At 31.3% G+C, this 24462-nt stretch overlaps 1 protein-coding gene across 1 annotated transcript in view; it reads left to right on the forward strand.

Moving 5' to 3' along the window:
* The window catches only part of LOC114327995 (uncharacterized), a 116098-nt gene that overhangs the window by 3994 nt on the left and 87642 nt on the right, over positions 1-24462 (forward strand). The window contains exons 3-4 of the mRNA XM_028276727.2: positions 13569-13814; positions 15434-15637. Of these exons, the coding sequence (XP_028132528.2) occupies positions 13569-13814; positions 15434-15637 (450 nt within the window). The remainder of the gene's footprint in view (positions 1-13568; positions 13815-15433; positions 15638-24462) is intronic.

The raw sequence follows: 24462 nt of genomic DNA on the forward strand, positions 1-24462 counted from the left end.
TAGTCAGTATGATGTTAAAGCTGTTTAATGTTGAGTCTACAATCTGCTCCATAGTGAAAAAAGATCAAACACTTCAATAAAATAATTATAAAATATGTAAAAGATAAAGGCAGTTTTTGTTTATATTTGATTCGGAGTTGGACCACCACCTCCATATAGCTATTTCAGCATCCTCAGTGAAGCTATGCAGTCACAACTCTCAAACTATGTATATCCACCAGAATAATGGCAATTTCCTAATAATTAGATATATTAGAAAACCGTAATAAATAAATAGATAATTAAGAGTATATAAATAAATAATAGAATATCTTCATGTTGCTCTTAAAAAAGGCTGAAATGTATTTAATAGTTTAATCCTATTCTCTAATATCTGCAGCATAAAATAGCCCTGAGCCATTTTTTCTTTGAATGCACACTCATTTATGAGTCATATTAATGTTAGTCAATTTTATCAATCTTAATAGGATGATATATTTTGTTTTTAATTTAGTTCATTATTGTCTTTATCAAATAATGCTATATGCATTTTCTACTAGTACATAATATTAGTGTTTTATGAATAATTATTTATAATAAACATTAACAGCTATATACTTCCTATGAATATATTGATGATAAAGCTGTGTTAAAACCATAAAGATAATGTTTATTGATTGTGATTTATAGACCTAGTATTTTACTGAACACTTGGTTTATTGATCATTTCTATTTGTTAATATTAGCATTTCTAAAAATTCAGAAATTAAACTAGATGCATGATGTAACTTTTCATCAGATACTATGGTCTGTTTTAACCAAGAGAAATAATTTAAATTTACTGTGCCGTAATGCTTGTTTGGAAGCATCAGTTAATAAAATAATTATAGCCAGAATGATCGCCAATATTCGAAAAAAATAGGCACCAAAAGAAGAAGAATGCTTGTTTGTAATTGGTCCAACCTCAGGCAAGTTTACTCCACTGTTATGAAATTTTGACACTAATGACATTTATGAAATTTTGACACTACTTGCATTTTATAGGTTAATTAAGTTATATCAGCGATTTTTGTGTTTTCTGCGTTATTCTGTATTATTAGATTTTTAGTCTACTTTTATATAAAATACAGTTGTTTTTAGAACTCTTAGCGACTTATTAGTATAATGTAATATGTATGGATTACCGTCGAAGGCCGATATGATCAACCAAAAAAGAAGACGTATTTGGTGATTTTTCTAGTGGCATTCTTGGGTGTGAAACTGTTTTTTTAGTGTACTCTTCCAGGTCTAAAACCAAACTGACATTATTTGGAGCAAATTGTCATTATGTTTTTATGTAGGATTGCCCCTTAAAGTTTGTCATACTAATTTACAAACACCTTGTACATACCACTGTTTGGTCTTGAATCTCTTCTCGTTCGTGTTTCTGGATTGTTTATGCTGTTTTGTTGTTTCCTTTTCTTCAATTTTGTGGAATTCCTTGTTTATAAATGACAATGGATAGTTATTTGTGGTCAAAACCTTTGTTAGTAGATTTTTTTCTAACTGAAATGCATGTTCACTACAGTAAGTATTCCGGGCTCTATTATACAGGGTGTCCCAAAAGTAGCAGAACAGTCGAATATTTCGCGAAATGAACATAGGATCGAAAAACTGAAAAATACATGTTCAATATTTTTTAAAAATCTATCGAATGACACTAAACACTGCCTCCCGTTTCACCTGCTGTAAGTGGGGTGGGGGGTAACTTTAAAATCTTAAGGGCATGGATATGTAAACATTACTTGACAAATGTCATCATTAACTTTAAAGAGATGGCTTTTGAACGTTCTTGGATAACTGTTATTTATATAATTGCATGATTAATTCAGTTAATTAATATGATAATTTTTTCACTAACTATGTAGTCAGTGGTTGTAATAATTTATATACTGTATAACAAAAACTAATACTCAATCGAGAAAAAAGGAAAAGTGATTAAGTGATTTTTTAATAATATATTGTTACTATGGAACGCTTACAATCTTGAACATCTTTAACAACAAAATACTTGGATCACAGAATATATCCTGCTGTATTCTCTGCTTGGATCTTCCATAAATAATAAACAATAAATAACTTTTTATTAAGTTCACGTCTAAAATCAATTATTTATCAAATATTTAAAATTATCACTGTCTTGTCACCATATTCTATTCGACTCGGTGCGTTGTATGACAAAGATAGCGAATGTTCGATTTGGAAAATATCACCACGGACATGGTCTCCATTTTTTTTTCGAATCATGAAAAACTAATAAATATTTTAAAAAAATTTAAACGCACAATGAAAGACTAAATTATTATCGAGGGCCGAAAGTCCCTTAGAATAAATAAAAAGTTTCTTTTGAATGAGATATTTGAAATTAAAAATCACACTACATTTTCTCTTAGTTTTTCACCCGTGTAACTTATTAAAATAAACAATACAGAAGTTTTCAGGGACTTTCGGCCCTCGGTAAGAACGTCATCTTTCATTCTGCGTTTAAATTTTTTAAAAATACTTATTAGTTTTCTCAGGATTCGAAAAAAATGAATCTTATTTAAACAGCATTGGAGCCGAAACTACGCACCCATCCCCTTAAATAAAACCACCCATTTTTTATTGCAGGTTTGGATTTTTTATGTAAAAATAAGCAAGTTTTATTCGAGACTTTTTTTCGAATTGTGGATAGATGGCGCTATAATCGGTAAAAACGATTTATTGTGATACCATATTATTATGTACTTACTATATCTCGAGAAATACACTTCCAAATGAAAAACCAAAAAACACGTTTTTAATAATTTTCATAAACTTGTCGAATGACACCAAACATGACCCTCCACTCCACACCCTGGAGGTGGGGTGGGGGGCAACTTTAAAATCTTAAGTAGGATGCTCCGTTTTTTATTGCAGATTTGGATTCCTCATCAAAAAGTACGTAACATTTATTCGAAACATTTTTTAGAATTATTGATAGATGGCGCTATAATTAGAAAAATGCGATTTATTAGCGTGATCTATCAACAATTCTAAAAAATGTTATTATTCTTCCATGAGGAATCCAAAACTGCAATAAAACCGGGGGTTCCTATTTAAGATGTTAGAGTTACCCCCACCCCACATCTAGGGTGTGGAGTGGGAGGTTGTTTTTGGTGTCATTCGATAGGTTTTTGAAAAATATTAAACACTTCTTGTATTTTTGTTTTTCATTTGGAAGTGTATTTCTCGAGATATTAGACCGTTTCTATAATTTACCTAGGCTATCACGATAAATCGTTTTTTCTGATTATAACGCCATCTATCCAGAATTCGAAAAAAAGTCTCGATTAAAAGTTGCTTTTTACGAAGAGAATCCAAATCCGCAATAAAAAAATGTGAGTTCCTATTTAAGGGTATAGGCGCAAAACGTCGCCTGTCAAAATTTTCAATGTGTTTTAAATGTATTCATTTTTTTCGAATCCTGAGAAAACTAATAAGTATTTTTGAAAAAGTTAAACGCAGAATGAAAGATTACGTTATTACCGAGGGCCGAAAGTCCCTGAAAACTTCTTAGTGTTTATTTTAATAAGTTACAGGGCTGAAAACAAAAAAGGGGAAATTTAGTGTGACTTTTAATTTCAAATATCTCATTCAGAAGAAACTTTTTGGTTATTCTAAGGGACTTTCGGCCCTCGGTAATAATGCAGTTTTTCATTCTGCGTTTAAATTTGTCAAAAATATTTATTAGTTTTCTTAGGATTCGAAAAAAATGAATACATTGATAACACATTGAACATTTTGACAGGCGACATTTTACACCTATGCCCTTCAGATTTTAAAGTTATCCCCCACCTCATCTGCGGGGGGTGGAGTGGGAGGTCGAGTTTGGTGTCATTCGATAGATTTTTGAAAAATATTGAACACGCCTTTTTCAGTTTTTCGATCCGATGTTCATTTCGCGAAATACTCGACCGTTTCGGTACTTTTGGGAGACCCTATGATCTAAACTTACGTGCATAGAAATCGGCCCACCTAAAAATTTGGTCATTTTTCAAGTCTCGTATTTCCTAAACTTGTTGGCCGATTTAAGTGATTTTTTTAATATGTTATAGCCTTATTCTTCAACAATATCGCTGTAATTATATTATTGCTCAACAGGTAAGTGTTATTTTATACCGGGTGTAACAATGATAGTGTGTTTTTTCCTCCAAGTTTGGAGCACCCTGTGGAATATTCTAGCGTATATAAAATATTGAAATTAAAACCCAACTGTAGCCTTGGGCTTTCTTAACATTTTTCTTTTTGATTCATTCGCTTATGTTGGATAATAAAAAAGTTAGGTATTTTAACAACTAGCAACGTTCTTCATCAATACAGGGTGTTTCAAAATAAGTGCGACAAACTTTAAGGGGAAGTTCTGCATGAAAAATAATAACCGTTTCATTTATAAACACATGTCCGCAAATGCTTCGTTTTCGAGATACGGGATGTTGAATTTTTTTTACAAACTGACGATTTATTTACTGCTCTAAAACCGGTTGAGATATGCAAATGAAATTTGGTGTGTTTTAAGAGGTAGTTATTACGCATATTTGACATACAATTAAGAATTTTATATTCACCATTGACGTGCATACGAGTCATATTACCCGTATGCACGCCAATGGTGAATATAAAATTCTTAACTGTATGCCAAAAAAATGCGCAATAATTACCGCTTAAAACCTACCCAATTTCATTTGTATGCCGTTTTAGAGCAATAAATAAATCGTCAGATTGTACGAACAAATTCAACATTCCGTATTTCTGAAACGAAGCATTTGCGAACATATGATTATAAACCTAACGGTCATTATTTTTTCATGCAGAATTACCCCTTAAAGTTTGTCGGACCTATTTAGAAACACTCTGTATCGATGAAGAACGTTGCTAGTTGTTAAAATACCTAACTTTTTTATTATCCAACATAAGCGAATGAATCAAAAAGCAAAATGTTAAGAAAGCCTAAGGCTACAGTTAAGTTTTAATTTCAATATTTTATGTATGCTAGAATATTCCACAGGGTGTTCCGAACTTTGAGGAAAAAACACACTATCAATATTACACCCGGTGTAAAATAACACTTACCTGTTTAACAACAATATTATTACAGCTATATTGTTGAAGAATAAGGCTATAACATATTTAAAAATCACTTAAATCGGCCAACAGGTTTAGGAAATACGAGACTTCAAAAATGACCAAATTTTTAGGTGGGCCGATTTCTATGCACGTAAGTTTATATTATAATGATTTGATAATTCCTTTTGTGGTGTTTACATTGTGGTTAGAGTGGTAATTTAAATATCTGTTAGTGTGGGTTGGTTTTCTGTAAACACAGGTTGCACATCCTGTGTCCTCTTTTGTGGTTAACATATCCAAAAAAAAGGAAGTAAATTGTGGTTTTCTTTCTACATGGGGAATCTGATTAATTATGTTTTGTTGTTGATGTCCATCAATAATGTAGGTAGTCAGTGCTTCTGGTCACTGATGCTAAATGGAGAACATCATCTACATAAAATATACATAAAGGGTGGGCCAATGAAAACAGTCATCAATCTCGATATTTGGCAGTAGTATTTATTAGATTGTAAGGAAATAAAAAACAGGTCGATTTTTGTTCTAAGGGGGACACATTTTTATGATACATACATCTGTCATTTGCCAACCCCCTCCCTTCCACTTCCCCAATCCTTTGTTTTTAAATAGGGAATATACCATGTGCGGCATATCATTAGAAAGGCATTATTTGCATGGAGTATTCCGACATAACGATTGTCCATGATTTTTTTTTCGATATTTGCACCGCCTTTGAAAAAAATCTTAATTCATTTAAAGTACAACACCTCTTAAAAATGAAACGAACCGCCTATGGTTTGCTAATATGTAATTTTTTCTGTCATATAAAAAGTTAATTAAAACGAATATAGCAATAAATTAATTGCAAAACCGCAAAAGCAATAAATTAATTGTAATGAAACGAAAATTAAATAAATTAGAAGTTATGATACATTAAACAATTTACTTAAATTTATATCGAATTAAGTAATCAGATGTTCAAAATGGTAGAAAAAAAATGACATTAGCAAACCATAGGCGTTACGTGTAATTTTTAAGATGTGTTGTACTTTAAATAAATGTTTTTCTGCCATTTGGTATCCTTTTTTAGTTCGAAATATTTATACCTAAATGTTTATAGTCATATCAGTGCTTTATCGTGGTCATGGAGTCTAATATGAGATCTTTTTGTATTCCTCCAATGCACAAGTATTCGGTTTCCTTTGTATTCACTACTAGGTCCCATGTATCATACTCTTCAATTAATTTTCGGACCATATAGTTTAAATCGTTATAATCTTGAGCCATTATTACTTGATTGTCTGTGAAGTTGAGCGTCTGTAGTCTATAGTGTTGGTGAGAGGTATCCCCATTGTTCTACATTTTTGTTTCCATCTTTTTAAAGCTTTTTCGAGATATATTGTAAATACTGATACTATACCTGATGCTTTCAAAACGTCTAAATTATGCTGTAGCATGTATAAAGTTTCTAAACTAGACACAATTAGTACAGTTGAAAAAGTCTGTCTAATAAAAAGCAAATGTGAGTAAAGAGGAACTCAAAGCTCTAAAAGATGAGTCCATCCATGAGAGTGTAAATCGAAACGCCAAAAACATTAATAACCCCACAATTCGATAGAGGGACAAATTATAAGCAAAATTTGTTATATAAAGTTATTAAAATAAATCAAAACTTTTTGAGTTATTAAAAATAAAAGATTTTAATTTTTCGTGAGAAAAATGCATGTTTTTAACCGATTTTTCAAGAATAACTCAAAAACTATAATTTTTACAAAAAAGTTATTATTGTCAAAATTGAGGCTAATAAAAAATCAAATAAACTCCCTACTAGAGAAACCTTTCAGTGTTAACTAAAAGTGAGTTATAGGTAATTGAATGTATATTTCTTTCGTCGAGTACCCAGATCTAAGTATTCAAGCTTAAATACCGGGAAAATGAAGCATTTTATAACATAAACTTATTAAACATTTGTCAAAGTTCTTAGAAATATCTATCAAATAAGCCCTCGAACAAGTTGATAGCATTAAAATTTATGCACCAAAATTTTTTCAAAATATTTCTTTTAAAAATTTTTCCAAAAAAATATTATTGTTTTTTTGTAAATAACTCCGTTAATTTTTAAAATATCAGGTTCACCTAACAACTAATCAAAAGCTGATTCCAAGAGCTATTAAAAAACGCCAAATTTAGTATTTTAAACGTCTTACTTTTTTAAAAATAAAAGGGTAAATGGCCCCGGTTACATGGTTCTCGCAGCAAAATTGAAATTTTAAACGTTTCTATCTCGGTTATTTTTTACTCTACGGAAATAGTAAAATGAATAAAGTATTTGGAGCAGAAAAAACTAAAATTTAGTTATATGTCATTTCTTACGTGTCTTGATAATTTTTGGAGTTATTATCAAAAGAAAATGAAAAGTACGGTAATTTTAAAAATTCTGATTTTTTTAAATTATACCTTTTTTTCAAAAATATGCATTCTAAACCGGTCAAAATTGTTGAAATCATTAACTATGTTAACCAAAAGAAATTCTTGTGAGTATTACTACAAATTTTAATTTTTGTGGAAATAGCGTATGTTTTATTTTTCACTTTTTCCTAAAAAAATCGAAGGGGTTCTCTTATTTTCATCATAACTTGCTTAATTTTGATGCTACTAACTTATACTGTAGCTCATTTGATAGCTATTCCGAAGTACTTTGACAAGTGCTTAACAAGTATATTCTATAAAATGCATCGTTTTACTGTTATGTAAGCTTGAATACTTAGATTTGATTACTCGTCGAAAATAATATACATTCAATTACCCATAACTCACTTTGAAATAACATTAGTTTAGTTCTTTAAGTGCGTAGTGTAATACATTTTTTATTATCTTTAATTTTGGTAATAATAACTTTTTTACAGAGCTTATAGTTTTTGAGTAATACGTGAAAAACAGCTTTAAAACATGCATTTTTTTAAGAAAAAATAAAATCTTTGATATTTAATAACTCAAAAAGTATTGATTTATGTTAATAACTCTATATAACAAATTTTGCTTGGAAGTTGCCCCTCTATCGATTTCTGGTATTATTTTTAATAAAAAAAATTTCGCCCCCGAGAAGGGGTGGCATCTACCCCCAGGGTAAAAGCGCAAGTTGGCATCATGTCACCTTTGTTCCTTGAAGTATCTTCTAACTACTCACCAATTTTCATGAAAATCGATAAAGGTTCAACGAAATCGGAGGTGAAAACCTTCAGTGACTCCACTAATAATATTTAAGTTAAAATTAAGTTATTCTAATAAAATTGTAATAAAAGTTTTACTGGCTTACTTACTTTACTTTACCTTATCGTATCCGGACCTGTCATTCATAGAATTTCAGCCCAGTATCGGGCTTTCTCTGTTCCATCTGGCGAGCCTCAAATCTTCATTGATACACCGATCGGGACAGTTTCTGCATGTAAGAAGATGTTCCATATTTTGTTTTCTCCACAGTCACAGTTCCCATCATCTTGGTCTATTTTCCCCCATTTTACCATGTTTAATTTTACTGGAGCGACCCCCTTTCTTGTTGGTTGTCAATCTTGTTTGGTGAGTTCACAAATTTAAAAATATGGATTCAGATTTGATTTGAAAATGAAATTCCAGAGGAAATTTTAATAAAATTATTTTTTCAATTTAATTGTGGCTTATTTCCCATCTAAATAGTTAATCATAAAAATTCCACAAGCAAATAGCTATCCTATTTTATGGTTTTCCACGTGTTAAAATCTAGAGACTGGCCGGTCCATTGAACCTGAGGAAGAGGAAAATACTCAGGCGGTTCATCCTGCACTGTTCCAAGGAAACTTTTCCTGGATTTTAGTCGCTTTCGTGGTGTTCGAGCTTTGTATAGGGCATGCCGCTCGTCCGCGATCTGTTTAATTTTCTCTATGTGCTTTGCAACGCCTCTGCGTGTTGAGGGTTCTGCAAAACCCGCTGCTTTATATAGATTTGAGAGTGGCGTTGGTTTCATGCACCCCGTTACTATCCTACATTAGTGATGTTGAAAAAGTAACTATTCGTTACAAAGTACTCGTTACTTACGAATACCGAAAGTAACGATTACTATACAGAGAGGCAAATCGTTACTTTGATTACTCTGATTACTTCGTACCAATCGTATCAGAGCTAGTAACGAATATTGTATCTAATTTGATAACTTTGATTACTCTGATTACTTCGTTATTTTATACCAATATCGTATTAGAGCGAGTAACGACTATTTTATCTACTTTGATTACTCTGATTACTTCGTACCAATCGTATCAGAGCGAGTAACGACTATTATTATATCTACTTTGATTACTCTGATTACTTCGTACCAATCGTAACAGAGCGAGTAACGACTATTAATTGTATCTACTTTGATTACTCTGATTACTTCGTACTTCGTCAAGGTCGTTATTATATCGGAATACCTATACAAAATACCTACCTACTGATAAATACGATTCTCGATATGATTACCGGTACTCAAATGCAAAAGTAACAAAAGTAATCATAGTAATCAAATCATTTTTATCCCTTAAACAGATCGGTGAAGGTCGTTGTTATATCGGAATACCTATAGAAAATAGCTACCTACTGAGAAATACTTTTCTAGATATGATTACCGGTACTCAAATACAAAAGTAACAAAAGAGTAATCAAAGTAACGAATACTATAAATGATTACTTTATTCATAATACCTACCTACCTACTGAGAAATACGATTCTCGACATTATTACCGGTACTCAAATACAAAAGTAATCATAGTAATCAAAGTAACGAATACTGTAAATGATTACTTTATACAAAAGTAACGATTTGTAACGAATATTCGAAAGTAACTATAATCAACATCACTATCCTACATGTCTCATTTAGCGCAGTATCAACTTGTTTGATGTGGGCAGATCTGCCCCAAAGGGGGCACGCATATTTAGCAGTTGAGAAAAAGATGGCATGTGCCGTTGTTTTTAAGACATCAGGACATGCACCCCATTTACTTCCCGTTAGCTTTCTGAGTATGCTGTTCCTAATTGTTACTTTCCCTCTCGTTTTTACGCAATGTTGTCTGTAGGTGAGGGACCGGTCCAGAGTTACTTCAAGATAGATAGGTTGGTCTTTGTGTTCTAATGTATGACTATTCTTAGGTCAGGGTAATAAGACAAAGATATACCCTGTTCGTGACACTTCAGCGCCAGGGTACTGAAGCGTTTTTTCGACAAGTAATACCTATAGGAACAAATTGTAACTATTTCCTGCGTAGGATCTGGCGGCCATTTTTTATAAACAATTAACTGTCAAAATATGGCATTTTCCCCCTTTTTTTTTCAAATCAACGGAAAACAGTGAAACTTATGATTTTTTTAGTACAAATATCTTCGAGATTGTGGAACAAGCTTTAAAATGACGAATTACAAAGTTTGATATACTCATTTATTGTTAATATAATTGCGAAAAAAGGTCGGAATTGCAAAAAAAATATTTTCGCAATAACTGTTGTAAAAATTAGTGTACAGCTTTGAAATTTTTGTCAAAAGCAGGGTTGAAAAAAAACATGTTTTTTTATTTTATACAAAACAAACGTTTTTTATGTTTTAAACGGTTTTTTTCTGTTTTAAACATGTATTTTTTGTTTTTATATTACATGTTTTAAACAAATAAAACGTAGAAAAAAAATTGTTTAAATCATATTTTCTTAAAATGAGAAGGGTCTGTTTGAGGAACTGCACAGATACATATTATAATAACTTATGGCTGTTCAGCCCATATATTGAACTTACTTTTGCCCAAGATATAGAAGTGCCAGGAATAAAGACTAGTATAACAAAAATGGCAAATATTTTAGAAATATATATTTTGCTAGCGCAAAATTCAGAGAAACTGGTGATTCTGCTCTTTTATTGCATCGGGATGTTCGTTTGAATACTTTATCGGAATGCTTAGAAAGTTAGTTAAAAAACTGGCTAATATTATTTCACGTTTGCTCTGTGGCCAATAGAATAAGTATTGATAAAGATGTAATAAAGCTTGTAAATGATACAAATTTAAAGATAAATGCCTAAGACTAGGTATTTATAAAAATTAAAGTATATTGCAGGGACAAAGTCCAAACAAATACTTGCACTAAAAGGAAAAGTCTACAGAGATATGGCTAGAACTTCTGGAAGCATTCGAGACTGAACAAGCAAATGGCAAATTTTTGGTAAATTATACGAATAAAGTCAAGGATCTTATGAAAATGGCTTTGATCCCGGCTCATTTTTGACAAATTTTACTTTAGTGGAAATAAATTTAGTCAAGAGCAAATAAAAACTGGCACGGAATATAGAAAGTTTTATCCAAAAGCATTGCCAACTATTATTAAATACCAGGAAAAGTGTGTACCCTTTAAACCATATATGTTTTCTAAACATCTAATTGAGAATGTAAGACATCATTGGCATGGTGGCGTTCTATGGTCATCCAACATAAACAAACTCTTCTCATCATACGCTTTAGTCAATTCCAAACTAAGTAATCGGCTAGGCAATATCAAAGGAGCTACGTTGGTTTCAATTTTTAAAGAATTTATTTTTATAAGTGATCACGTGGCTGATCAGATTAATGACTTAGATTGCAAGATTACTATAGAAAGTGAGACTATAGAGACTGAAACAGTTTGAGAAATTTATTAACTCTTGTATACAAAATGTTTTGAAGTTTTCCAATTTTTGTTGTGTTCCCATTACATATTAATAAATAAGTAATATATTTGTTAAAAGTCTGTATTTGAGATTTTTTTTTCATATTTATGTATTATATTCACAAAGAAAATGAAAAAAAAACGCTTGTTTAATTTAAGTGTTTTAAACTGTTTTAAACACAAAAAGTGTTTTAAACTGTTTTAAACAAAAAGTGTTTTAAACATATACACATGTTTAAAACATGTTTAAAACAGTTGATTAAAATAAAATGTTTAAAACAAAACAACCCTGGTCAAAAGAGGGTTCTTTGGTGCTTAATATGTGATAAAAATTTCAAATCGATTCATTCAATTGTTTAAATTTAATTCAAATTATTTATCCTAGAGAGCATTTTTTTGCAATAACATAAGTCAGAAAAAAATGACCTTAGAACCATTCCACAAGTGTCAAATGAAAGAGCATGAGCTACATTTTCAACATGGTTTAAAAAAGTGAAAAAAACACATTTATTAGTAATAAATGATTATGCAAAAGTATCGTCAATTTTTCTTTATAAACTTTTTGAATAACTTTTTCCAAAAAAAAATAACTTTTTTACCCTGTTTTAAGTACACAACTACCAAGTAATGTTATCTATATCATAATTGATAAAAAATTGTAATAAATATGTATAATTTCTTATATGACAAAATAAAAAGTTTATAAGGAAAGATTTACGATACTTTTGCATAATTATTTATTACTAATAAATGCATTTTTTATTCACTTTTTTTAAACCAAGTTGAAAATATAGCTCATGCTCTTTCATTTGGCATCTGTGGAATGGTTCGAACGTCATTTTCTTCTGACTTATGTTATTGCAAAAAAAATGCTCTCTGGGATAAACAGTTTGAATAAAATTTAAACAATTGAATGAATCGCTTTGAAATTTTTATCACATATTAAGCACCAAAGAACCCTTATTTGACAAAAATTTCAAAGCTGTACACTAATTTTTACAACAGTTATTGCGAAAATATATTTTTTTGCAATTCCGACCTTTTTTCGCAATTATATTAACAATAAATGAGTATATCAAACTTTGTAATACGTCATTTTAAAGCTTTTTCCATAATCTCGAAGATATTTGTACTAAAAAAATCATAAGTTTCCCTGTTTTTCATTGATTTGAAAAAAAAAAGTAAAAAATGCCATTTTTTGACACTTAATTGTTTATAAATAAAAATGGTCGCCAGATCCTACGCAGGAAATAGTTACAATTTGCTCTTATAGGTATTATCTGTCGAAAAAACGCTTCAATACCCTGGCTGTTCAAGTGTCATGGAAAAAACCTTATTACCCTGGACTATCTACGCAATTTAGAGTTTTCGCTTGGCTTCTTTTCGCGAAGGTGGAAGGCGCAGACTTGGGGTTTAGAGAGATTGGATCTCAGAGAATTCGGCAGGTAGTACGCTGTCATTGTTTTTAAGGCAGTTTCGAGTTTCTCGTCCACTTCTTCAAAACTTCTTTTGAACTCTCCTACTTACTTTGTCCTCCAGCATAACGAAAAAACGTCTGTTTTGCAGTAAGGAATATACTACCTTACCCAGATGGTGGTCATTGAGAGTGTCATATAATTTGCGAAGCATTTTTTTGTGGCTGAATCACACTACGGTGAATGCCTCTAAATAAAAACAGTCATTATTTTTTACTTTATTTTCATTGAATTAGGATTTAAGTGATTAAAAATAGTATTTTTATGCGTTTGAACTTGTTTTTCGATTTTTAGAGCAGTTTAAGTGGACACAAGAACATAATAGGATATATAGACTCGAGTTTAACTGCGACTGGTGGGGGGGTGTATGAAGTACTGTTGCTCATGCCTTATTGCCAAGAGAACGTCTTCGGGATGATGAAAAGTAGAGGAAAGGCAACTTTTACTGAGAGCGAAGTTTTGACTATATTCTGTGATACATGTGAAGCAGTTTCTCGACTACATCATTGCAAGACTCCTATTATTCATCGTGATTTAAAAGTAAGTATCATATATTCAAACATTTTTAGAAGTTTCAGTTTTTTTGTAGGTGGTGCTAGGATTTAAGATTTTCCCATATGTCACACCTTCTTTGATTCTTACCTGTAGTACATTATTTCTTGTGAATTTTTGGCACGCGTAAACTTATCATTAATGTTTTGTTTACGCTGTCTTCAATTCATTGGTTTTCTGGGTTTCCCTTCTTTGTTAGGTCGTTGATATGATACTACTATTCTTAACTTCCTTCTGAATAGATAAAAGTTTATCGCGTTTTATCGTTTACGTTTATCGCGTAAACTTATTATTAAGGTGATACAGTAGCGATCAACAGGTGGCAACAAACGCGGTCCAATATTGCGAAAGGTCTGCGAACTTTCAAAAGTGAGGCAACAGTGCGTCGGTAATTTGACACTGACAGTGACGTTAATACTATCAAAAACAATAATTTTTATACACATAGGCGCGAAATGTTGCCAAGTCAGTGACGTTCGATTTCTTGTTATAAAAAAATCGATTTTTAGTAGTTCCAAGATTACACAAAATCTAGGCATGGGTTAAAAAAGTTTATTTGAAGAAGGTGTATTTTTTTGTCTTTCTTAATGGCGGTACAGGCTCCTTTTCCAATATTTTATTTAGTTGTAGAGTAATTTTCACATACTAACATATTTCTGAAATTGAGCTCTGTACCGCCATTCTTTATTATATTACGAATATGTGTGCCAAATATCTCGACAAAATATTCAATATTAGAGCCGCAATCTTGGAACGCGTTTGTTGCTACCTGTTGATCGCTACTGTTTCCTCTTAATATATTGTTTCGGCTCTTTTCTGGGTTTCCTTTTTTTTTGTTAGATTGTTGATAGGATACTTTAATTCTTTTGCTCTTATATTACATCTGTGGACTAGTCTTTGCAGACTATTTTCATATTGGGCTATCTACATTCTGTCGTCTGCATAACAGAGTATTTTTACTTTTTTGTTTTCATCTGTGTCCTCTCCCTTTGTGGACACTTTTGATGATTTCATCCATGATTAAAGTAAAGGGCATATCAATGAGTCGTATTCCACTGTCTACGTCTATAGGTTCTGTATGTTGTCCATCTATGTATTCTTATTTACATTTTGTTGTTTTGGAAGATGTTTTCAAAAGTTTTTATGATATCTAAAGAAAATTCTCCATTATACAGAAGATGAATTACATCTTCGAGTCTTACTTTGTCAAATGCTTTCTTAAAGTCAATCGGAGGCAGATGCTAGTCTATTATGCTTTAGCGATTTCTCAGTAATTTGATTTATAACGATTATTGCATCTGTATACGATCTTCCAATATGAAAACGTTGTTATTCATCTGCTAAACTTATCCTCTGATTCATTAGTTCTTGTAAAATTTTAGTTGTAAGTTTTAGAGTAATATTTATCAAGATTATACCTCTGTATGTTTCTTTCTGGCTGTTTGTATCTCCTTTTTTTAATAGTAGAATTAGTTCGCTAGTTCTCTATTTTCCGGTATTTTATCGTGTGTTACAAGATTTCATGTTCTTCAGCTTTTCAAATGTTTTTGGAACTTCCATTTAATTAATATAAAAAATATTAAATAATTTTTTTTATTTATTTTCAGGTAGAAAATATTTTAGTGAACGAAAATGGAAACTACGTTTTATGTGATTTTGGTTCGGCTACAGCTAGAGTATTAAATCCTTTGGAAAAGGGTGTTGCAGTTGTAGAAGAAGAAATCAAACGATACACTACTTTGAGCTACCGATCTCCAGAAATGGTGGACATGTATTGTGGAAAATTGATTTCAACAAAGGCTGATATTTGGGTAATGATTTATTTCCTTTTGGTTGCTGTTAATGTTATAATTTATAATATACAAAAACACAGGTCTTAAATTAAATCACATGTTCTGGGACAGAGGCGTAGCTACCGCCGTATAAGCCGTATCAATTATACGGGCCCCCGACATTCAGGGGCCCCAGCGCGACATGTCGAAACAAAATTCCATTTAAAAAAATTGCACAAAATATTCTACAATTATTTCACTATTAAAACGCTTTGAAACAGTGTATATTGTTTGGATATCGACATTTTTGTGTGATGGATTCTTTATCTATATAAAACTATATTTATGTACAGGTACCTACCTATCTATTTTTTGCAGTTTGCCTTTATTCCATAACAACAGAGCTTTTTTGTTTTCAAGCTACTGTTTATTGTCTATTCACCTTTGGCTGTGTGTGAGACATTATATAAAGTATAATGCCAAATTGAAATTTTTGTAATCGCGTTATGTTTGAATACATGAAACCTTGTGTATTGTTTGCGTATATTTTCATGTAATCGGTTCTTTATCTATAAATTGTATTTAGCTATATCTATTTACCGGCTGCTCGCATTGTAAGAATAGAGCTTCTTTGTTACACTTATTTCCAATGTCCAATAACTCTTGGCTTGAAAAAACTGAATCTATTTTCAAACAATGGATCTCCACAATTCAAATCTATTTTTCGACTTTGGTATATTGAGTTTCTTAGGTTTATTATTTATATCTATATTTGGGAGTTATACGCAGAACTTATTAGTTCCTAAGGTTGTATCTATTATGCAATAATATACGGGGTGTTTCATTAATAATTGTAAATATTTTAACTGTAGATTCCTGGGCTCAAAATATTAAAATTTAACCTAAATCACCTAGTCCGAATGTGCTTCCAAGAGTAGATAGAGCTCTTTGAAGAAGGCGCCTTGTAATTAGTTTTTTTAAATACCTCCAGAACGCTTCAATTTAGAGAAACGAAAACTGGTACGCCTATTTATCTTCCAGAGATAAATCGATGCCATAAATTTTAGAATTTCTAGTACCGGTCATAGGCATCCGTTTTGGGTAGGGCAATGATTATTTTTTATCGCATAACTTTTTTGTCTTTAACCTTGAAGTCTTTTTGACACTAGATTATTAACGTGTGAGGCATTTTAGTAATGAATGGTACTCTTGCGTCGGCGTCGGTAGTATACATCGTTTTCTAGAACCGTCGATTTGAAAATTTTGCGTTTTTAATTTGAAAAAAGCTATGAAAAAAAACGGAAACTGGTACGGTTATTCTAGAGATGAATTGATTTCATCAATTGCGAATTTCTAGTATGTACCGGTCATATGCGTCCGTTTTGGGTAGGTCCACGGTTATTTTATGACACTTTTTTGACACTAGATTATTCAATTATGAGGTATTCTAATACTAAAAGCTACTCTTGCTTTAAGTCGGTAAAATACACCGTTTTTTTTTAATTTTTTTTTCAAATTTTGTTCAAATTCAAAAAACGAAAAATTTTCAATCGATTTTTCTAGAAAACGGTGTATCCCACCGACTTAAAGCAAGAGTAACTTTTAGTACTAGAATACCTCACAATTTAATAATCCAGTTTCAAAAATAAAAGTTAAAGACAAAAAAGTTATGCGATCAAATAACCGCTGCTCTACCCAAAAAGGACATATATGACCCGTACTAGAAATTCGCAATTTATGAAATCGATTTATCTCTGGAAGATAAATAGGCCAGTTTTAGTTTTTCTAAATAGAAGCGTTCTTCTAGAGGTATTTAAAAAGAAACTAATTAAAAGACACCATCTTCAAAAAACTCAAGCTCCCTTAGGAAGTATTTTCGGAGTAGGTGATTTGGGATATACCTTAATATTTTGAGCCGAAGAATATACAGTTAAAAGATTTCCAATTATTAATGAAACACCCTGTATTGTTTTGTTTTATTTCATTATATTTTATTTTGTAATAATATTGACGATTTATGTAATTTTAGTAAACTCTATTTGTTGTTGTTTTTTTTTCGACTCTGTGAGCTTTCTTTGTCCATAAAATTGTAAAATTTTCAGTGACAATAAAGCATATTGCTATTCTATTCTATACAAACGTTTTTGCTTCTTTTGTTTAACATTTTTTTAGCACTATCCCACATCAGTCGTCGAAAAGGGCCCCACAACAAACCTTAATATGGGGCCCCTGTAGGGCTAGCTACGCCACTGTTCTGGGACCAAAAATAGTTCGATTGAACCTAACTTATCTTAGTACAAATGTGCACATAAAAAAAGTTATAGCCCTTTGAATTTTTTTTTTCTTTTATGGCCTTTGGGAATTGCGCCCATTTAGCCAGCAACACTTCTTGAAATCGACGCCTCACCATACACCAAGACCATTACGAATCCATCTCCGAATCCATTACAAAAACAATCCAGGGTAGGTAAGGGAAAAAAACTTTTCGCACCCAGATCGTACAGGGCGACTAACCACATACTAAGTACGGATATGGGGTATTATTAATTTACACGACTAATTTTATAATCTAAAGTTTCAATTTACACGACTTAACATAATCTAGAAGAATCCTAAAGATTGACGGTTTGTTCAAAGCTAGTAAGTTAATCAGATTATATGGGGGATAAACGTTTTCTTGCAATAGCTGCATATTCAACAAATTTCTTTTTGTTACATATTTGTCACATGCAAAAAATATATGATCCAAGTCACTTATTGTATTGCAATTTTCGCACAAACCCGACTGTATTATATTGATTTTATATAGATGTGCGGGATAATCGCCAAATTTTAGTCGAGAGATAGTAACAACATCGTGTCTTGAAAAATCTAAATTTTTATGCCAATAATCCGTCGTGATTTTCGGATGTCTATTAAGCCAGATCATCCATTTCATAAGTCCATATTTGGAATAGTTTCATATTTTTTTGCTAATTTTTTGCTAATTTATTACCACAAAAACAAATTTTTTGCTCCACCCCTAACCGAGAAACAATGGTTGATGTAGCTTAATATTATGTCACATCATCGATAGCCATATCTCGCGAACCTAAAGAGCTAGAAAATCGTACGACGCGGCATATTTTTTTGCTAATTTATTGCTGTCGATCTGCATATGCAACATACCCCAAAACCACCCCTGCTTCCCTTACAGCTAAACAACACCCCCAAAAAACTACGAAAAATCTTGAAAAATGATTTTTGTGATATAGTTGACGGTTGATATTTAATTGCTAATTTTTTGCTGTCATTAGCCGTAAAAAACAAATTTTTTGCTCCACCCCTAACCGAGAAACAATGGTTGATGTAGCTTAATATTATGTCACATCATCGATAGCCATATCTCGCGAACCTAAAGAGCTAGAAAATCGTACGACGCGGCATATTTTTTTGCTAATTTATTGCTGTCGATCTGCATATGCAACATACCCCAAAACCACCCCTGCTTCCCTTACAGCTAAACAACACCCCCAAAAAACAACGAAAAATCTTGAAAAATGATTTTTGTGATATAGTTGGCGGTTGATATTTAATTGCTAATTTTTTGCTGTCATTAGCCGTAAAAAACAAATTTTTTGCTCCACCCCTAACCGAGAAACAATGGTTGATGTAGCTTAATATTATGTCACATCATCGATAGCCATATCTCGCGAACCTAAAGAGCTAGAAAATCGATGATGTGACATAATATTAAGCTACATCAACCATTGTTTCTCGGTTAGGGGTGGAGCAAAAAATTTGTTTTTTACGGCTAATGACAGCAAAAAATTAGCAATTAAATATCAACCGTCAACTATATCACAAAAATCATTTTTCAAGATTTTTCGTAGTTTTTTGGGGGTGTTGTTTAGCTGTAAGGGAAGCAGGGGTGGTTTTGGGGTATGTTGCATATGCAGATCGACAGCAATAAATTAGCAAAAAAATATGCCGCGTCGTACGATTTTCTAGCTCTTTAGGTTCGCGAGATATGGCTATCGATGATGTGACATAATATTAAGCTACATCAACCATTGTTTCTCGATTAGGGGTGGAGCAAAAAATTTGTTTTTGTGGTAATAAATTAGCAAAAAATTAGCAAAAAAATATGAAACTATTCCAAATATGGACTTATGAAATGGATGATCTGGCTTAATAGACATGATTTTCGGATGTAAAAGAGTATACCTTGTCGGACAATTTATACAGTATTGATTCCATTGAAGTTTCCAGTTATCATGTAATCTGGTTTTACTTATGGTTATACATATACATTCTTGAATTCCTATATCATTCATGTTTCCTCGCCACTGAAAATGCTGTCTTTTGCCAACTGATCAACTTTTTCATTATTTTCGAGTCCAATATGAGCTTTAATCCACGTGAATACACTGCATAGTTGTTAGCTTAGATAATAGTATCTTTAATTCTTTGATGTAGGGATTTACGTTAACAGAATTTTCGTCTAGTTGACTAGAGAAACTTTTTAAAACTGATAATGAGTCGGATAATATGTTTATTTGTTTTAGATTTTTATTCTCGACGTATTGACATGCTTTTATGATATCTATGGCTTCTGCTGAAAATATTGATGTATTGGAATTCAGTTTAAATTTTTCTTTGACATCTAGTGATGGTATATAAAAAGCACAGCCCACACCATCACTTTTTGAAGCATCGGTATATATTTGTAGGTGATTAGGGTATTTTGCAGTATAATCATTAAGGGTAGTTTTGCTAAGTGTGTGAAGTTCATAATATGAGGGAATTAGAATTATTGATGTTTCTAAAGCCTGAAAGAAATCCGATTGAGGTGGCTTTTTAATAATATTGCTAATATTTCAAGCATTACGAAATGCTGAACATAAGGAGGGAGAGGTTTTTTTAGACCAATATTTTATTGTTAAATCGAAGTAGTTTAGTGCAGAAATATTCTTACTATTGGATCTTACTTACTATTGGATCTTTTATATGGGATTTTAGAATAAACTTTTCAGAATAAAATTGTCTTCTGAGTTCTAAGTTAGGAGTAGAGCACATTGCTCCCAAACATAGTCTTAAAGCAGTATTTTGTATTGCTTCTAACCGTTTTAAAATGTATTTCCTGGCCGAACCATAAAAAATACACCCATAATCTATTATCGATCGGATGAAAGCTTTATAAAACATTAAACAGGTTTGTGTGTCACATCCCCACCAAGTTTTCCGAATAAGTTTAAGAAAATTTAATCCTTTATAATAACATGTTGTCTCTATTTTTTGGATGAATGGTCTCCAAATAAGTTTTTTATCCAGTGTTTTGCTAAGATAGGTTACTATATTTGTTATGGGAAATTGCATTTCATTGATCACAATATTACCTAATGGTGGTGTATTATGCCTTGTAAAAAACACTATATTTGATTTTTCTGGAGATAATGAAAAACCAATTGAATCAAATTTAGAAATAATAGAATTTATATTTGATTTTAGATTACTTATACAGCTCTCCAACGTTTTGTCAGTGTTGTATATGACAAAATCGTCAGAATATTGTATGATACTAAATATGCCATTTTTTTCGTGAACTTCTCTGGTATATATATTGAAAAGAAGAGGTGAAATAACTGAACCCTGTGGTAAACCTACTGAAACTAGGCGAGGACCTATTATAGAGTTATTGACAGATCTTATTTTTTTGAAATTTGTGCACCCCATAAAAATTTTATGGGGATTTTGTTCCCTTAAACACCCCCAAACTTTTGAGCACGTTCCAGTTAAATTATTATTGTGGTACCATTAGTTAAACACAATTTTTTTAAAACTTCTTTGCCTCTTAGTACATTTTCGAAAAATCAGTTTTTATCGAGATATATTTGTGAAATCCGCCACATATTTGTTATGGTTAAGTACGATTATAGAGACCTGGTAATAATGTGATAATTTATTTGTAATTTATATTTTTAGGTATATTTTGAACCATATTACAAAGGAAGCCACATCTCGATAAAAGGTCCCTTACCGAAAAAAATAGAGGCAAAAAGTTTTAAAAACACTGTGTTTAACTAATGGTACCGCAATAATACTTTAATTGGAACGTGCACAAACATTTTGGGGGTTTAAAGGAACAAAACACCCATAAAATTCTTATGTATACATATTAAAAAAGAAGCCGCCTCTCGATAAAAACTGGCTTATCGAAAAAATACTAGGACGCAAAAAAGTTTTGAAAACATTGTGTTTAACTAATGGTACCACAATAATAATTTAACTGGAACGTACACAAAAGTTTGGGGGGTTTAAGGGAACAAAACCCCCATAAAATTTTTCTGGAGTGCACAAATTTCACTATAATTTATTTTTAAGATGTTCCTGTCATAATAATGCCATATGTCCATTTTCAATAAAAAATCTCTAATAGTTTAAAAATCTATCCGTGCTATGATTTTCTATTCCTTAAGTTGCATTTTTGAGGTTTTATCAAAATAGTATCGTAGATCACTTGACGGAAACTCTATATGACGAAAGAGAGACTTATAATGAAAGGTTTTTTTTTGTTATCTTTTTATGGTAGGTACATATGTATGTGTATACGTACATATGTATTATACATAAGAAAATACATGTTCGGATTATCCGTGTCACCTCCGGTCCCGGGTAGCACGGATAATCATGGGTTCTACTGTATTGGAAAAAAATCAATTTTCGTTTTGTAACTTCAAAGGCCTATAACTTTTTTATGTGCATATTTGTACTAAGGTAAGTTAGGTTCAATCGATCTATTTTTGGTTCCACAATATGTGATTTATTTTATGACCTGCATTTTTGTTACACCGTGTATAATGGTTTATTGGATTCTGATGTGCTGAGGACAATTGGTTAAAAAAGAAATGTTCCTCATTCATAATATGAAAGAAAATGAAAGTATTGATTTTTATTGGAAAACAAAATATTCTACTGCCAACTAATTTTTAATAGTTCCTCTTCTGCTTTCTTAAGGCTTTTTCAATGAGAAATACTTCTTTTCTTCTTATTCGTGTCTATTAGCTACATCGTCTGTTATATTCCTTGTGAATAATACCTTTATTAGTGGCTGATGGAAAGGGTGGATGTTGTGTTGGATTCAGTGGGTTATCTGCTGTACTATAAGTGTTACCGGCTATTCAGACAGACGTGTGCACGCCACGATTTACTTCACCATTGCCGCTAAAATGGGCTTTTACCTTGCAGTCTACCGTTTCCTCTTTTTGATGGATCGGTGTAATCCATCCTTCTTTCCAGCTTTCAGGCATAATAGATACGTTTAGGTATACAATAAGCGCCACCCTACTAGATACATAGGAACATTGAGCTATTACAGTCCTGGACCTTTCACTTTTTTTTTGGCTTGGACTATATTCATTCGGCCAGTCTCAATCAAAAGTAAATGTATTAAAGATATTGCCAATTAGTGAAAAATGGTTATTATAATAAAATATCTTGATAATATCTTGATATCTTGATAATAAAATATAATAAGATATCTTGATATCTTGATAATAAAATATCTTGATTTAGATTTCTTTGCACCGAAGTCTGAATTCATCTCTGGCCTCAGACGTATGTTTGTTTGAGTAGTTGTTGGATAGATAGTCATTAATGTGATATATAAATCTGATTTGTGTGATTAAGTTTGTGATATTTATGTTTTATTGTATTATTGTTTTATTATTACTATTTTATTGTATTTTAATTATTATTGACACATGTATTTTGTATATTGGACTTATAAACTTGTAATCTTATTGGGCAGTAGCCCGTTGAAAATAAATAAATAAATAATAATATTACAATTTTTTACTTCTAATTGTACCTACTCATTACAGCTAATGTACATATTATGTACTACGTTAATAAATATTATAAATATATTATGCTTAATGTTTATCAAGAACACATATAGTGTATACATTTTACAAATAAAATTATTAATGTTAATATTTAAAATAAATGCATTCATTTTTGTATTTTTTTTTTGTTTTTTTTTTTTGTTTTGTTTTTTGTTTTGTTTTTTTTTGTCACTACGATAAGATGTCAACCTGGTTCAACCCCTCGGAGGTTGTGATTTTTGATTTTTTTTCTTTAAATTTTTTTTTAATTTTTTTGTTTCATTTTTTTTGTTTTTTTTTTTCAATTTTAAACATATTTTACAAATATAACTAATTACAATAATATTTTACTATCCGACAAGAAAGATATCAAATAGTCAAAAATTTTCTTTTTATTCAGTGACAGAATAAAGAGAATATTTACAGGGAGTGGGATGTTCTGGTCTATAATTCTTTGAATTAGGTGATTGGTTAGGTGTTTATGCTTCTTGCATTCAAAAAATATGTGGTTCAAGGTTCAAGTCACTTTTAACCTCACATTCTTGACAAATAGTCGAATCTAATATGTTTATTTTAAATAAATGTGCAAGATAACATGCATGTCCAAATCTAATTCTACTGATGGTGGATATGTATTTGCGAGGGAGGGTGAAATTATTATACCAAGGTTTTTCCGGAATAAGCGGTTGTATCAAACTGTATTGTGTTGTTGATATGCTACAGTACCTTTCCCAGTGTGTTTTCCAGTTCTTCATCTGGTCAGTTCTTAAACAAGCAAAAACATCTAGAATGCAGGGCTGATATTTGGTTACTGTTCCATGGATGTTAAGATACTTTTATTTGTTCATTAGTAGGTTTGCTCTTCTTTTCTTAAGAATGATACAATGAACATCCACAAAGTCTTTCAGAAATTTTAGTAATCATTAAAAAAAAATCAATCTGTGGTTTTTGTGATGACTGGGTGTTATTTTACTTTGTAATGGTATATTTTGTTCTGGG

Source organism: Diabrotica virgifera, chromosome 1 (assembly GCF_917563875.1).
Source record: "Diabrotica virgifera virgifera chromosome 1, PGI_DIABVI_V3a".
Classification (NCBI taxonomy): Eukaryota; Metazoa; Arthropoda; class Insecta; order Coleoptera; family Chrysomelidae; genus Diabrotica; species Diabrotica virgifera.